The sequence below is a fragment of the Ursus arctos genome, unplaced genomic scaffold (assembly GCF_023065955.2).
Source record: "Ursus arctos isolate Adak ecotype North America unplaced genomic scaffold, UrsArc2.0 scaffold_8, whole genome shotgun sequence".
Taxonomy (NCBI): Eukaryota; Metazoa; Chordata; class Mammalia; order Carnivora; family Ursidae; genus Ursus; species Ursus arctos.
In genome coordinates this window covers 22,430,031-22,443,699 of record NW_026623100.1, presented here as the reverse complement: position 1 = coordinate 22,443,699, position 13,669 = coordinate 22,430,031, and the positions used below count along the sequence as shown (strand labels likewise).

At 35.0% G+C, this 13,669-nt stretch overlaps 1 protein-coding gene across 5 annotated transcripts in view; it reads left to right on the top strand.

The window, feature by feature from the left end:
* RTN4 (reticulon 4) overlaps positions 1-13,669 on the top strand; it is a 68,978-nt gene that overhangs the window by 31,376 nt on the left and 23,933 nt on the right. The window contains exon 1 of one of the 5 annotated variants that reach the window (XM_026485815.4): positions 3,959-4,249. The exons of the other annotated variants lie outside the window; for them this stretch is intronic. Within the exon in view, the coding sequence (XP_026341600.1) occupies positions 4,216-4,249 (34 nt within the window). The 5' untranslated portion in view covers positions 3,959-4,215. Of the gene's footprint in view, positions 1-3,958; positions 4,250-13,669 lie in introns of those variants that run through there. 5 annotated transcript variants of the gene reach the window in all.

The window sequence follows — 13,669 nt, the reverse complement described above, 5'->3', positions numbered from 1 at the left end:
TTGAACAAGGTTTTTGTTGGGATTGCATGCCCAGTAAGACAATCTACTGGATGGGTGTTGGTGCCATCTAGTGTTATGTATAGAAAATAGGTCTACGGAACACTTTATAATTGACTATATGGAATAAATTCAGATGACGAGAGAAATTTAGTGAGTTGTGGATATTTGCTTTACATTAACAAGTGACTTTAAAAATGACTTTATAAAAGGATTTTGACACATTGTGCTGAATCAAACAAATGATTGAGTCATGTTATTTTAAATACGGAATGACTTTAAAGATTCTCCCAAACCTGTGTAGTTTGATGAAAACATATAAGTTTTAAAAGATCTGTTCAGAGCCTAGTGACTATTAATTTTTTGATTCTGAATTTTCAAATGCTTTGCATCTTTTGGAATATGTATATTTATTTTAGATTATAATACATGAAGCCAGCATTTATTTAGTTCTTACTGAGTAGTGTATCACTTTCAGTTTCTCTGTGGATTTTAATATTTGTTTTTAGCAACTTATTTGAAATTGTTTATAGACTTTAAAATACTCATTATTTTTTTTACCATTTGAACTTGTGTTGTCATTCTTTTTCTAGACTGAAGTCTTTCTCCATGTCTTCAGATTCAATTTAGTAGTTAATGTTGAAGTGCTGTAATTTAGTCCATAGAGGGCATTATATTACAGCTTATGGTATTAAACAGCATTGTTTAATACCTTTCAGTAATGAGACATATGTTTAGTTTTATATTTTTGTATAGCTCAGGATAATTAAGTTTTGAAATAAGTTTAAAATTCCTGTGTAACTATGGTTGTTTCTTTATTTAAAAAAAAAAATATTGTTTTCTGTTTCCAGAAAGTAGAAATACTTATTTTAGCTATCAAGAATTGTATACTAGCAATCCCCAGCTTAGAGAGTATCACTTTAAATCCAAATGACCACCCCTTTTTCATTTATTTCCCTTGATTTCTAAACATTGTAAAGAAAACAAACTTTAATTTTTCTGGAGTTCAGAAGTAGAGGAAGGAAAGAAATGGGAAGGCTGGCTGGAGCGGACTTAGAGCTTATGTACTGCTGCCTGTTCCAAAGTACAGTCTTGAGTCTGAAATCCTGCCCTTCACACACACACACACACACACACACACCCACACCCCCACACCCACCCACACCCACACCCACACACTCTCTCTCTCTTCATGAGAAGGTTATAGAGAAAGGAATTTTTTAAATTTTTTAGTAGGAATTGATTTAATCATGATTTTCCTACTACTGAGGTTAAGTGCGCTAAGAAAATGAGAGTTTTGATTTAAGATATGAGGAGAAGAGAAATCTAGAGAGTGTAGGTAATTTTAGAGCATGGTACCCTTTGGAAAGGAGATAGTGTTATGCTTGGGCAAGTTTTCATTTGTTCATGTCATGCTTTGTCCACTGGGGATGTGGATACTGAGGAATGGGGGAAGTTGCCAAACTTGAGCTTTGGAAAACTCATTTCAAAAGTTCTGTGTAAGGCTAATTTTACATTTTAAAAAGGAGAATGTCTTCCGTCATTCCCCCCCCCCCCCCCCCCCCCCCCCGCCATCTTCTGTGGTCTCCTTTGGAAGCTTTTACTTTTAAGGTAAAAGTAGGTTCCTGTCCCAAATAATCAAAGTGCTGTTTTACAAGTTGGGATGTGTGTTCTATTTGAAAATTGTCCTTGAAAGAATTCATTTTTTAAACAAAATATTAGATATTTGAAGGAAAACAAAATAAATGAAGGTAAGTTTTTAACAGATTTATGTCCTTTATATGTCTGTTATGTTGGTATTTTGTGTGAAGTAGGACCTATAAACTATCCGTATATAAATTTTTCTGAGCTGGAGTATAACGGAACTGTGTAGCAAAGCACAATAATGTGTGTGTGTGTGTGTGTGTGTGTGTGTGTGTGTGTGTGTGTGTGTGTATACGCGCATGCGCACGCGCATGCATGCTTGTACTTGTTTAGAAAGGTATTGGGTTATTCCCTAGAATTGAATGGCTTCATATATGCGCTTAGATGTGTTTTATGTACCTTATCTCCTACTAGTTTGTTATTTGTAGCATAATAATAGTGTTAATTAGCTAGGACTAATATAAGGCCTACTTTTTGTCAGGGACTGTCCTAAGGCCTTTTGCTTATGCTATTTCATTTGATCCTCACTAAAAACATAGCTTATATGGCTTTATGTTTTTAACAGATTTATATCATCAAGTTTTTAAATTTCAGTACTTTTTTTTTGCTTAGCTAACCAAACCTAAAATAACCTTTTAAAACTTTTTAAGAGAGAAATAGGTAAAATGTCAGTTGATTTATATGAGTAAGTTTTTCTGCAAACTTAATAGTTTGAATTGCAAAGACCCTAAAAATTAAAGAATTGGGTATCAGTATATAAGATCAAACTTCAGGGCTCCTATTTTGACTTTTAAATCTGCCAGGGGAGCTTTTAAGTGTATTTAGTGTTCAGATGAATGGTTGTTATTATCACACATTCTTGCTCTTTGAGACTACTTTTAAATGTTTTGAATCAAATCAAGTACCAGCAGATGTAAGTAGTGTAAATGGTAAATACCTTTGTCTCAAGAAGTCTTTTTTTTCCCCCTCTCCTATTTGTGCAGTAATCTCTGACTTGAAAGCAGTGTTTGGGCACTGTTTTTTTGAGTGCTTTATTCTGATGTTAAAGTATTTACATGTCTTCACAGTTTCAAGGGATTCATTCTTAGTTAGAGATAGTATTTTGGAAATATTTCATACTTAACTGAATAGTTTGAGATTTCATAGTATTGCGTGAAGAAGCCAGACTTTTTCAGCCACGGTATGACTTGGCGACAGGGTTCTCAAATACCACATTATACATGGGTCCAGTGAATAAAATTTTAAGTTAGAAGTTGCTTTGCTTTATTTATGTATGGAGTTAGAAAAGCAGATAGGAAAGGACTGAGTCATTGACCAGACTACTTCTGATTCTAAGGATTTTGCAGAATTTTACAGCAAGTTCCAGAAAATATTATACCAATTTCAGTGTAGCTGTATCACTTTCAGAAGTATGTACTTCTGTACATAGGCCATATATCTTATAATACTTCATCCTGTCACACACTTTAGAACATTTTAGCTGATTTGTCATTAAATGTTGCCTCTATAGCTTGGTTAAATGCTAGCATCAGTTAAACCAGTTTTGGAACATTAGTAAAGACATAATATTTTGCACTGGAATGAATGCCAGTTTTAGAAAGTTGAGCAAAAATTTTGAAAGTCCTATACATAGAGTTGTTTTTGTATTAGTAAAATTTTTGTTTTGTCTTATGTCATTTTCCCAAGGCAAATGATATAATTAGCACATGAATATTTCTCTTCAAGCTAAGAGTCTATTAATAGTACCTGCAGTAATGTTTAATAGATATTTATTGAAAGATTAAGTTGCAGCAGGTGATGATTAGGAATAAATATACACTTGTAAGTCTCTGGATTTCCATTATTGTAAAAGAAGAAATAGCATTACATAATGAGACTGCTGAGATTGAATAAAACCTTTTTTTCTTTTGAAGTAGCATATGTTCGGTAAATATTAATAATCTGACTTTGTGATTCATACCCTCGTAAGGGTGCAAATGCTGAATGCCTTAAACCTTAATAAACTCAGGAGAAAGTAAGAAGAGATTCAGCATTTCCCAGGCTTGAAATTTAAGCTATTACCCTTCTTTGGATCAGTCCATTTTTGTCTTATTAGGTAACTATTGATTTTAGAGTTTTAAATGAAACTGAAAACCAGCAGCATAATTCACCCATCGATGAAAAGAAAAAAATTGCATATAGCTGTAAGTACATTGCAGATAGAATCAGTGGTTAGCTCTGCCAAAAGAACAGCTCTCTTTTCTTTCCTTTCTTTGGTAGCCTGCCCCTCCCCCTGCAAAAGTAGCTCCCTTTGGTATGAGCAACAAGCAAAAGACTAGAACAATAAACACATAGGAGGAAGGCGGTAGTGCCTGAGTATTAGTAGCCTAGTTACAGATTGCACTGCGTCAGACTGTTCCACACCCAGAAGACGTCAGGTGACTTCAGTCCTGCTGCAGTTGTGCAGCAGAGACTGCAGACTTCGCTTGAGGAAACGGATATTTCATGTCTCACAGGGTAGATTTGTGCAGTTACAGCTTTTCTGTTGGTATGCATAATTGATCATTGCATCTGGAGGGCAGATCGTGACAAGAGATGGACTGTCAGAAGAAAAATTGGAAGGACAAGGGTATATGTGCTTTTTAATCTTCTGTTCGGTTTTTTTACGTGACCAATAATATATTTCTATGAATAAGCTTTGCAATTTTAGATGTATTTTGGATTGGAAATGGAAACTATGAAAGCTTTAAAAGTTAAAGATTAAAACAGCTATTTCATATGTTTTTATATTTGGTTGTGTCTGAGAAAATGTCATGCTGTTCTGTTTCACTGGCATTTCATTTAGGCTTTGCAATCCTATCGTTGATTAGGTTCTATTCTTTAATCTTGCACATTGTAAACATTGTATAGTTTAAATGCATTTCATTTATTGGTCACTTTGGTGCGATAAATTCACATAGCTATCTTTGTATTACATAATGACATTTTTTGTGACTATTTTTTTTTAAAAGCTGATTTGGTGTAGTTGAGATTCTATCCAAGATTTTTGTAGGTAGCAGGATACTACGTTTGCAATTAAGCTTGTTTCTTCTTTGGAAATCTGATTGAACCTTTAAAGTCATCACCAGTCACATTTTAACTAGATTATATTTTCTTATATCTTGAAATCATTAAGATGTATACAGAGTAGTTTTAAATGCATGTCTATATTTAAGTCTCTAACCTTTGTCCTTGTAATAACCAATCAGTGATCTTGATCCCCTTTCCTCCCCCTTGAAAGCCCAGATCCTTTCAAGTCTCAGTGGGTCATTGTGTAAGAATTTAAGCACGCAAGTGGTAAAATGTTGACTCTAATGAATATTTTTTAAATATTTTATGTAGATGGTTAAATGTGCCATTTTTTAAAAAAAGAAAGTGGTAAGCTATATATCTGACCACTTGTAAAAAATTGTCTTAAAAATTATTAGAACTATTTTAAAGTAGTCCAAGTAGCCATTACACACAACAGTTGTTTTTTCTGGCCACATTATGTTTTATAGTTTTTTAAAAATGTTATTTCCTTTGATAGCAGAACTGGTGATAATGTTTCTAAAAGCAGTATGTGGAGCTAATTAAAGTAACATTCATAAAATCCTTTAAAAAATTGGTTCAATAAAGAAAGGTGGGGAAAAGGTGAGTTTGAGATTGAGCTCACATTGAGACAGATTCTTATAGTTACAATTTAAAGACGAGAAAACAGTACAGCTTTGGATTTTGACCTTTATTGTTTCTTTATATGTGAATTTAATGAAGAGAAGGATTTTTATTTCTTCATCCTTCTGACCTAATGAAAGGTGAATTGAAACACTAGTTTTTGATAATGAAAATTGAAAGTAGCGATAACAAATACAGTAAAACAAGCCTTAAAAATGGGTAAAAAGTTACATCAGGGTCTACTCTGAAGATCCTAAGGTTCTGTATTAATAATTTAAATCTTAGACCATTTAATAACATCTTAAGTTATTTATTTGCTGAACTAATTTAGGGATATTTTGAGACAGGAGAAATTAAGATTCAGTATAGCCTGCATTATGCCAGAAATTTATTTTGATTATTTTTAGGCACTAAATATAAAATCACATTTAGATATCTCTGGGGAGCTTCACATTGTATGTTAAATGGAATGGCCTAATATTTTAGTGCTTGTCTTTGGTTTTTTTGCTTGGTACCTATTTTTCTGATTTATTGGTGAAGTTATATTTGAGTATTTATCAGTAGCTAATTTTAATGTTGTAGATTATAGATTATGACTTAAATGGAAATCACTGAGGCGGTGAAACTGCCATGGAATGAGTTTTTCTCCATTTTATGAGGAAATGGGGCTTTTTTGTTTTATGAGAAGTATGTGATAATAGAGAAGAGAAACAAATCCAGGCTCTGGGTATACTTAAAAAAAAAATACTTACACCCCTATTTTTTTTTTTTTAACCTACTGTTAACCTCCTTACCTTAAGTGCCATGGTTGAAACACAATCAGTATCTAATGATGGTGAAGCGTAATAGTGTAACAGAAGTGAGAGCTACTCTGATTTCAGTGTTTTGAAAAGTTTTGTTGCTGATTAACTAGTATTTAAGACATTTTCTCTTTCAGGCTAAAACCAGTATTAATTTGTATTCCCTTACATGGTTTTTTTTTTCTTTGATTTTCCATTCTTAGCAGCATGATTACAACAAATGAAATCTACCTAGTACTTGATTATTGGGGTTATATGGAAAGCATTGATGAAGATTTTGAAGAGTTTAGAATAGGAAGGAATGGGAAGGTTTGGAGCTGGGTAGGGGGGAGCATGATATAACCTCTAAACAAGGTATAATTGAGACAGTAAGTAGAGCTTTTTGGAAAGAACAGAGTATAAGACACTAGTTGAAATATAAGATTGATACGGTCAAAGAATATAGAAGATTTGCAAGATCTAGGTCAGGTTTCCTCAAACTTCCCTGCAGATGAGAATCACCTTGTGCTTCTTAAATATACAGATTCCTGTGGTCAGACTCAGATCAGATTCCTGTGAATCTGAAGTCACAGCAGAAGGGCCTGGCAATCTGTGTATTGAACATCTTGGTGTCGTTCGTGTTAATTATCAGGCAACTTAGGAAATACTGATTTAGGTTTTTAAGTTTACGGTTTGGTAACTTAATTTTGGCCGGAGTAAGAAACTAACCTTTTTTGGTGTTCATTCAGTTTCCTCATTTGCATGATTTCTAGGCTTCCAGTTTTGAGATTCTCTGGTTTTATGAGAAAATACCCTGGGCCAGATTGCAGAGGACATTGGCTTTTGGATTTTACCAGGAAGGAAATAAAAGAGCTTTTGGAAGTTTGAAAGTCAGAAGCATAAAAGGACAGCAGGTTTGAAAGACTGGTTTGGGGTGCTGTGTAAGATAAATTCGAGGAGAACTTAGAGGCAGAAGTTAGGATGACTGTATTTGTGCCCTGATTTAAAGCAAATACTGACTGAAGTTGGCCTGAAATAGGAATGAAAAGGAAGTGACAGATTTGAGAAACTCAAGTAAGTAATACTTGACATTTGGCATAGATTTGTGGGACTAGGGTGAGGGAGCGACTCAAAGGACAACATGAAATTTCAGTCGGAGTGGAACACTGGCAGCGCTGGTGCTTTGTGGTATCAGTAGAAATAGGCGGAAATGATGCCAAGTTCGGTTTTAGAAGCTTCATATTTGACGTGACTGTAAAACTTATGTGAAGCTCGGAGAAATGACAGGTTTAATGATAAAGAATTGGGAATTGAATGGTTGAATACTACAGAGAAGCTGTTTAATATGAAGATTGAGGGGCGCCTGGGTAGCGCAGTCGTTAAGCGTCTGCCTTCGGCTCAGGGCGTGAGCCCAGCGTTCCGGGATCGAGTCCCACATCGGGCTCCTCCGCTGGGAGCCTGCTTCTTCCTCTCCCACTACCCCTTCCTGTGTTCCCTCTCTCGCTGGCTGTCTCTCTGTCACATAAATAAATAAAATCTTTAAAAAAAAAATATGAAGATTGAGAAATGGTTGTGGACCCTATGGAATTTTAGAGACCTGTACACCATCATCCGTTATTACCAGTGTTTTTTGAACTTGGTTAACGTGCTGTAGGTGACCTTTGAGAGAAGTTCTGTGGGATGGCGACAGATGTGTTTCTAGCATTAAAATTCAATTTGATTATATCTTAAGACAAACTGCTCCACTTCTGGAGCGTACTTCTTTGCAGAGATTCTTACAGGGCCCCCTGGTCTTTACTTTTGATAAACCACTTGCAGTTTCTCTGGAGGCTTAAGGTTACTGAATATGGGTACAGTTGTACGTGTGTACTGACATTGAGGAAGAGAGGAGCAGGGGTCTTGCTGCGTGAAAGAAAGGCCTCACTTACCTCCTGAGAAAGCCAAAAAATGCCTCGGGAGGGAACTTCGGCATTAATCAATTTTGAGACTGTTTGGAGGAAGGCCCTTACTTTTAGTTCTAAACTTAGTTGAAACACTATGTTCAGGCATTCATTGAATATTTCTTCTAGATCTTGGTTTAACTGCACGACACTGTATATACATATATATATGTATTTGTTGTAGAAAATTTAGGTGTCTTGAAGACTAAAACTTTTGCTTCACATGGAGTGGTTTTGTTTTGGTGTATTAATTTTAGTAGTGTGTGTGTATATGTTGGGGGGGGTTCATATGGTACGTTTTGTTCTGTAATCTCTCACTAAATGGGGAAATGCCCTTTATTTAATATATATTCTACATTGTTTTAATGGCTATAGTATTCTAAGTATTTACTATTAATCCCATCTAGTTAAATAGTCAAGTTATTCCTAATGTTTTTACAAGTATAAACAATGCTAAAATGAATATAATTGAATATAAATCTTTGTTTTTATCCATGATTATTTCCAGATTGCTGGGTTATAGTATTTAGGCTTTTGGGTCATGGTACAAAATTGCCCTCCGGAAAGATGATACAAATTATTATTTTTTTAAGGTGGTACAAAATATTGTACAAATGTATGGAAGTGTTCTGAAACTTTGGCCAGGATTAAATATTATGTATGCATTTCTGATGGTTTTAACTCTAAAATAGTTATTTTGTCAGTTTTAAGTGGTTAAGTCATTTGACGAAACCCAGGTTTATATTAAAAAAGGGTGAAGTTGCAAATGTTTTCCTTTATGGTTTAAAGTCTTGTATGGATATCCAGTGGGAGCAATGGTCTTCTCTGTTTTATTTATTTATCCAAGTCTGGGTATTCCTAATTCCTCACCAGGACTCTTCACTGGTTTTTCCACTAAATCCTATGTGTCACAGCCACGTTAATCTTCCTGAACTCTGCTGTCATCCTAGCACTTAAGAGGTTTTTCTTTACTTTCAAATTAAGTTCATACTGTCCATCCTGAACTTTTAAAAGGCATTCCCTGGCTTAGTCCCAACCTTTATAATCCCATCTCTCATGGTATGGGACTTGTTCCTTCAGTGTCCTTTGCATTTGCTTGTGGTTTTTTTCTGTCTAGAATGCCCCTTCTTCCCATTTCATTCTGTCCAAGTTGTACTTATCAAAGGCCCAGTCTTCCTTGAGGTCTTTACTAATCCTCTCAGGTGGAGGTCCCCATTGTTCTGCAAACTGTGCAGAGTCAACGAGGAGACGCAGTGATGAAGCCACTACTGTTTCTGCCTTCCTGGAAATTAGAGGCTAGGACGAGAGTCAGGATACCTATATATCTTATATAGATGTCTGTATGCATGTATAGATATGTATCTGGATATACATGTGTATCTAGCCGGTGAATTCCATGAAGTCAGAAACAGTGGTGGCTTCATCACTGGGTCTCCTCATTGGTTCTGTATATATACCTCAGTGAAGGGAGAGGCTGAGAGCTCTGATGTTCAGCTAGGTTTATTCCTGGCCTTGAACCCTATACATACGTTCTTGAAAAATGCAGACAGGGCACCTGACTTTCTCATTTTACAGGTAAGGAACCAAGAAAATGAAAGAGATTAAATTATTCAGGACCACACAGCTGATGACACGGGGCTTTTGTTTTTATTATACAATTTCTTTGTACTTGAACAACTGAAGATTGAAAAATCTAAAACCCACTAAATCGAGCCACATTTTGATTTTTGTTCATTTATATAGTCTGTGTCATCTTATTGAACATGGTGGCTTCACTCTGCAGTAAAATAGGCAGTAGTCTTTCACACTAGCAGTGAAAGAAAGTGGGTGTGGTTAGTTGTTGAGTATTATCAAAATGTTAAGTCTAGTGGGGACTCTGGGCCAGGAGAATAATTTCTCTTTGTCCTTAGGGATTGGATTACATGCTTGAATGTAGGAAGAATATTTAAGCAGTGAATAGAATTCTTATTTTGGTCTCTAGGTATCCCCTAGGTTCCCTTTTTATTTATTCAGCTGATGTCATCTCTTTCTAGAATTTAGGCTCAACAATGTTACTAAATTTAATTTAACTAGCGCTTTTCTTTGCCTCTTCAGAGCAGTATTCTGAGACCAAATTTTCTGTTTCTCTGCTTCATCATGGATGATGCTGACTTTTGTTACTGCTGTGTGTGTGTGTGTGTGTGAGTGTGTGTAAAATATATAAACATGTTTTTAAATCTTTTTAAATCTTCAGGGCTTTCACGTTTCAGTCCAGTCATTTATGGAAGGTATTGATAGACACTAAAACACTATTCTCTCTCCTTAAATATTGTATCACCACTATCAGATTTATTCTGTGTGCATTTACTTGAGGACCTCAAAGCAACTTAAAGATTAAAAATTATCAGATATTACTGATATCCCTGCAAGTCCATTGTTAAGAGTTGGGCATTGAGATAGATTTAGGAATTTCTACTCTCAGACTGCAGGCTTGTTAAAATTATGGTTTTCATAAGAATAAGAGGAATTATAGCTGTTTTTTGTTGGATGCACCCATTTGTATATTTTTCCATTGAAATACTCTAAAATAATTTAAAATATGTTATTCTGGTCTGTTCTAGTGTTCTAATGTGAATACTTCCTCATTTAATTGTACTATCAGCTGTTTATTCCAGTGAGCATTTATATTCAGTGTCGGTATGGTAGGTATAAATGATTATAGAAGAACAGATCTTACTCACCTTATGATGGGGTTACATTCTTGATAAATGAATCATAAATGGAAAATATTGTAAGTTGAAAATACATTTAGTACACTTAACCTACTAACCATCATAGTTTAGCCTAGCCTACTTTAAATGTGCTCAGAATATTTACAGTAGCTACAATTGAGCAAAATAATCTAACACAAAGCCTCTTTTATAATAAAGTGTTGACTGTCTCATGTAATTTATTGGATACCATAGTGAAAGTGAAAAACAGAATGGTTGTGTAAGTTGTTTAGCCTCGTGATCGCGTAGCTGGGAGCTGCAGCTTGCCGCCGTTGCCCAGCATCACGAGAGTAGCGTACCATGTGCTGCTGGCCCAGGAAAAGATCAAAATTCAAAGTATGATATCTACGATATACGTACCACTTTCGCACCATCCTGAAGTCGAACCATCTGAGTTAGGGGCTGTCTATATAAATATAATTAGTTTACCTACTATTGAAGTTAATTCTCTTTCTTCGTACTAATAGTTTGCTTTGAGCCCCCTCCCTATTCCAGTCTATTAAGCTTTTCAAGTTTCTAAAGTTACAGAACAGTATGTTTTCTGTTTAGTTTTTATTAGTAGAAAATAGGATTTTGAGCAGTGATTTCCTGTTTCTAAGGTTTGGTTCCTGTTTTTGGTAACGTTTTAATGCTTGGATGCCAACAAGAACTAACATGTAAACCATTGTAACCAGCGTCTGTCCCAATTTCATGTTTACATTTGTGTGCATCTTGATCAGTTCTAGTAATTTAAAATAAATAACTGCATGCTTACCAAAGTGTTCCCGAACTAACAGGCTTCTTATAGGAAGAGTCCTTATTTTGACATCCTTTACAACTAAAGATTCTTCAAGTTTGCATAGGCAGGGAGAATCATTGGTTAGGAATATAGTTAGGAATATATATATTTAACATGCTTAAAGATTTTATTTAGCTTTACCTTAGAGAAAATAAAATTAGGTATATAAATTTTCCTGTGGAAGGAAAATTATCATTGTTTAGAGAAATTGGAAGTGGGAAGTTGGAATTATTTTCTGCTGTATTTTTTGCCTTCTAATAAAGCTAGAAAGAGAATGTGAGATTAAAGGAAGTATTGAAAGCTACATGTACTAATTAAGTAAATTGGTGAATTTTACTTAACAAATGAGGCCTGTTTGAGTACTGACACACTACTTTAAATACAAAATGTGGTATGATGACGAAAGTGAGACTTTTGTGGTCAGACCTGAATTTCAATCTGTAACCCTACATAATTTATTTAATAATACTTCTAAGCCTCAGTATGCAAAGTACTCAGGACAGTCCCTTACTCAGATTAGGGGATTACAAAATTATTATAGAAAAGGTAAGTATAGAATTTATGCTGATTTTACTAAAATGCTTTTTCCTCAGATGTGTAGTGGTAGAAATTGGCCAATGCGCTGTAATGTTGTTGGAAGTAAAGCAGGAAAGATTGAGTGATAAAAGAGACAGGGACCCAAAATTGTGCGTGATCTTTCAGAAACTTAAGTTACAGGAAGAGGAGATGGCCAAGCGAGACACCAGTATTTTTGCCAACTGTTAGGCTGAGATAGTTCGTAGCAATAGGAGGTATCCATCAACCTGAACCTTGCTCACTGAAACCAGATTAGCAGTGCTTTCAGAGAAAGTTGAAGTCACATATCAAGAAACCCGAGCTTACTGAAGCATTGCATTTAATATTTGATTGCCCTGCTTGACTTTGTCTCTTATGATATTACCTTTATTCAGTGTGTTTAGTTCACCACGCATTTCCATTGTGTGAAATCTCTTTTCAGCTTCAACTAACTACTTAGTTTGGTATCCATTTTCTAATTTTATACAGGGGAAAACTAGGTTAAGTGATCTAGTCTGGGCCATACTGATGGTAAATCAGAGGAAGAAGTAGGACTCATGCCCCCTCTTAACTGTCTTTGCTGAGAGAGTTAAGTTCCCACTCTGCACAGATCTTTTTCTGGACCTTCCACCTGTCATTTATTAGCGTGCTTACTGGGTGGAGGTGAAAGCTTACTATGTAGGGCTAAATGATCAACTCTGAGTTCTAGTCACTTTTCCTGGCAATTGAGAAGAATTTAAGGATTGTGACTCCTCATAAATACATAATTACTTATTTAAAGATTATGGTTGTGAAAAAGAATATTTTATTATCATTCTAATATATAGTTGTTTATTAATTTCCCACTTAACTGCCAGACTTTTTTAAAGAAAACTTAATATTTGCTTTTGCTTGGGAAGTAATTATTGTCCTGCCAGCCATTCCCTATCCTACCGGTATTTTTAGGACCCACTAGTTCAACTTTTTTCCCCCTAGAGAAAAGATTTTAAAATTGAAACCTGACTTCAGGCTATTCAAGGAAGAGCTTCAGTAAGAATTTGATTTGAGGCAAAATGTAATTGGATGACTTTTGCATGTAAGGCATGCATGGTAGCACTATTTTTAGTTAAGACAGATGACATTTTATGCTTACCAAGTGTAGGCAACTCTTCTTACTCTCTGTTGGGCCAGAGGGTTGTTTTTTTTTTTTTTGAAGAAAAGATTGTAGTGTACAGAGTTGTTTTTAAATTAAAATTTTAGTTTGATAAGGATGCTATTGCTCTGAGCACTACAGAAAACACAAAATAAGAAATTTTCAGACTTCTGTTTTGAAAATAAAAGTGGGCACCACTGCAGGGAGTAAATCACTTTTTTCTAAATAACTAGAATTTAAATGGATCAGCGTTGTTTTAGTACAGCAGTCCATAAGCATTTCCCACGGTGATGGGAGGACAGGCACTGTTACATTAATCTCAGATCTTTAAAAGGATATTTCATGAATATTTTATAAAAGACTAAAGGCTACAGTAGGTTACCTTGCATGATTAACACTTTATTTTTCAGTATAGGAGACTG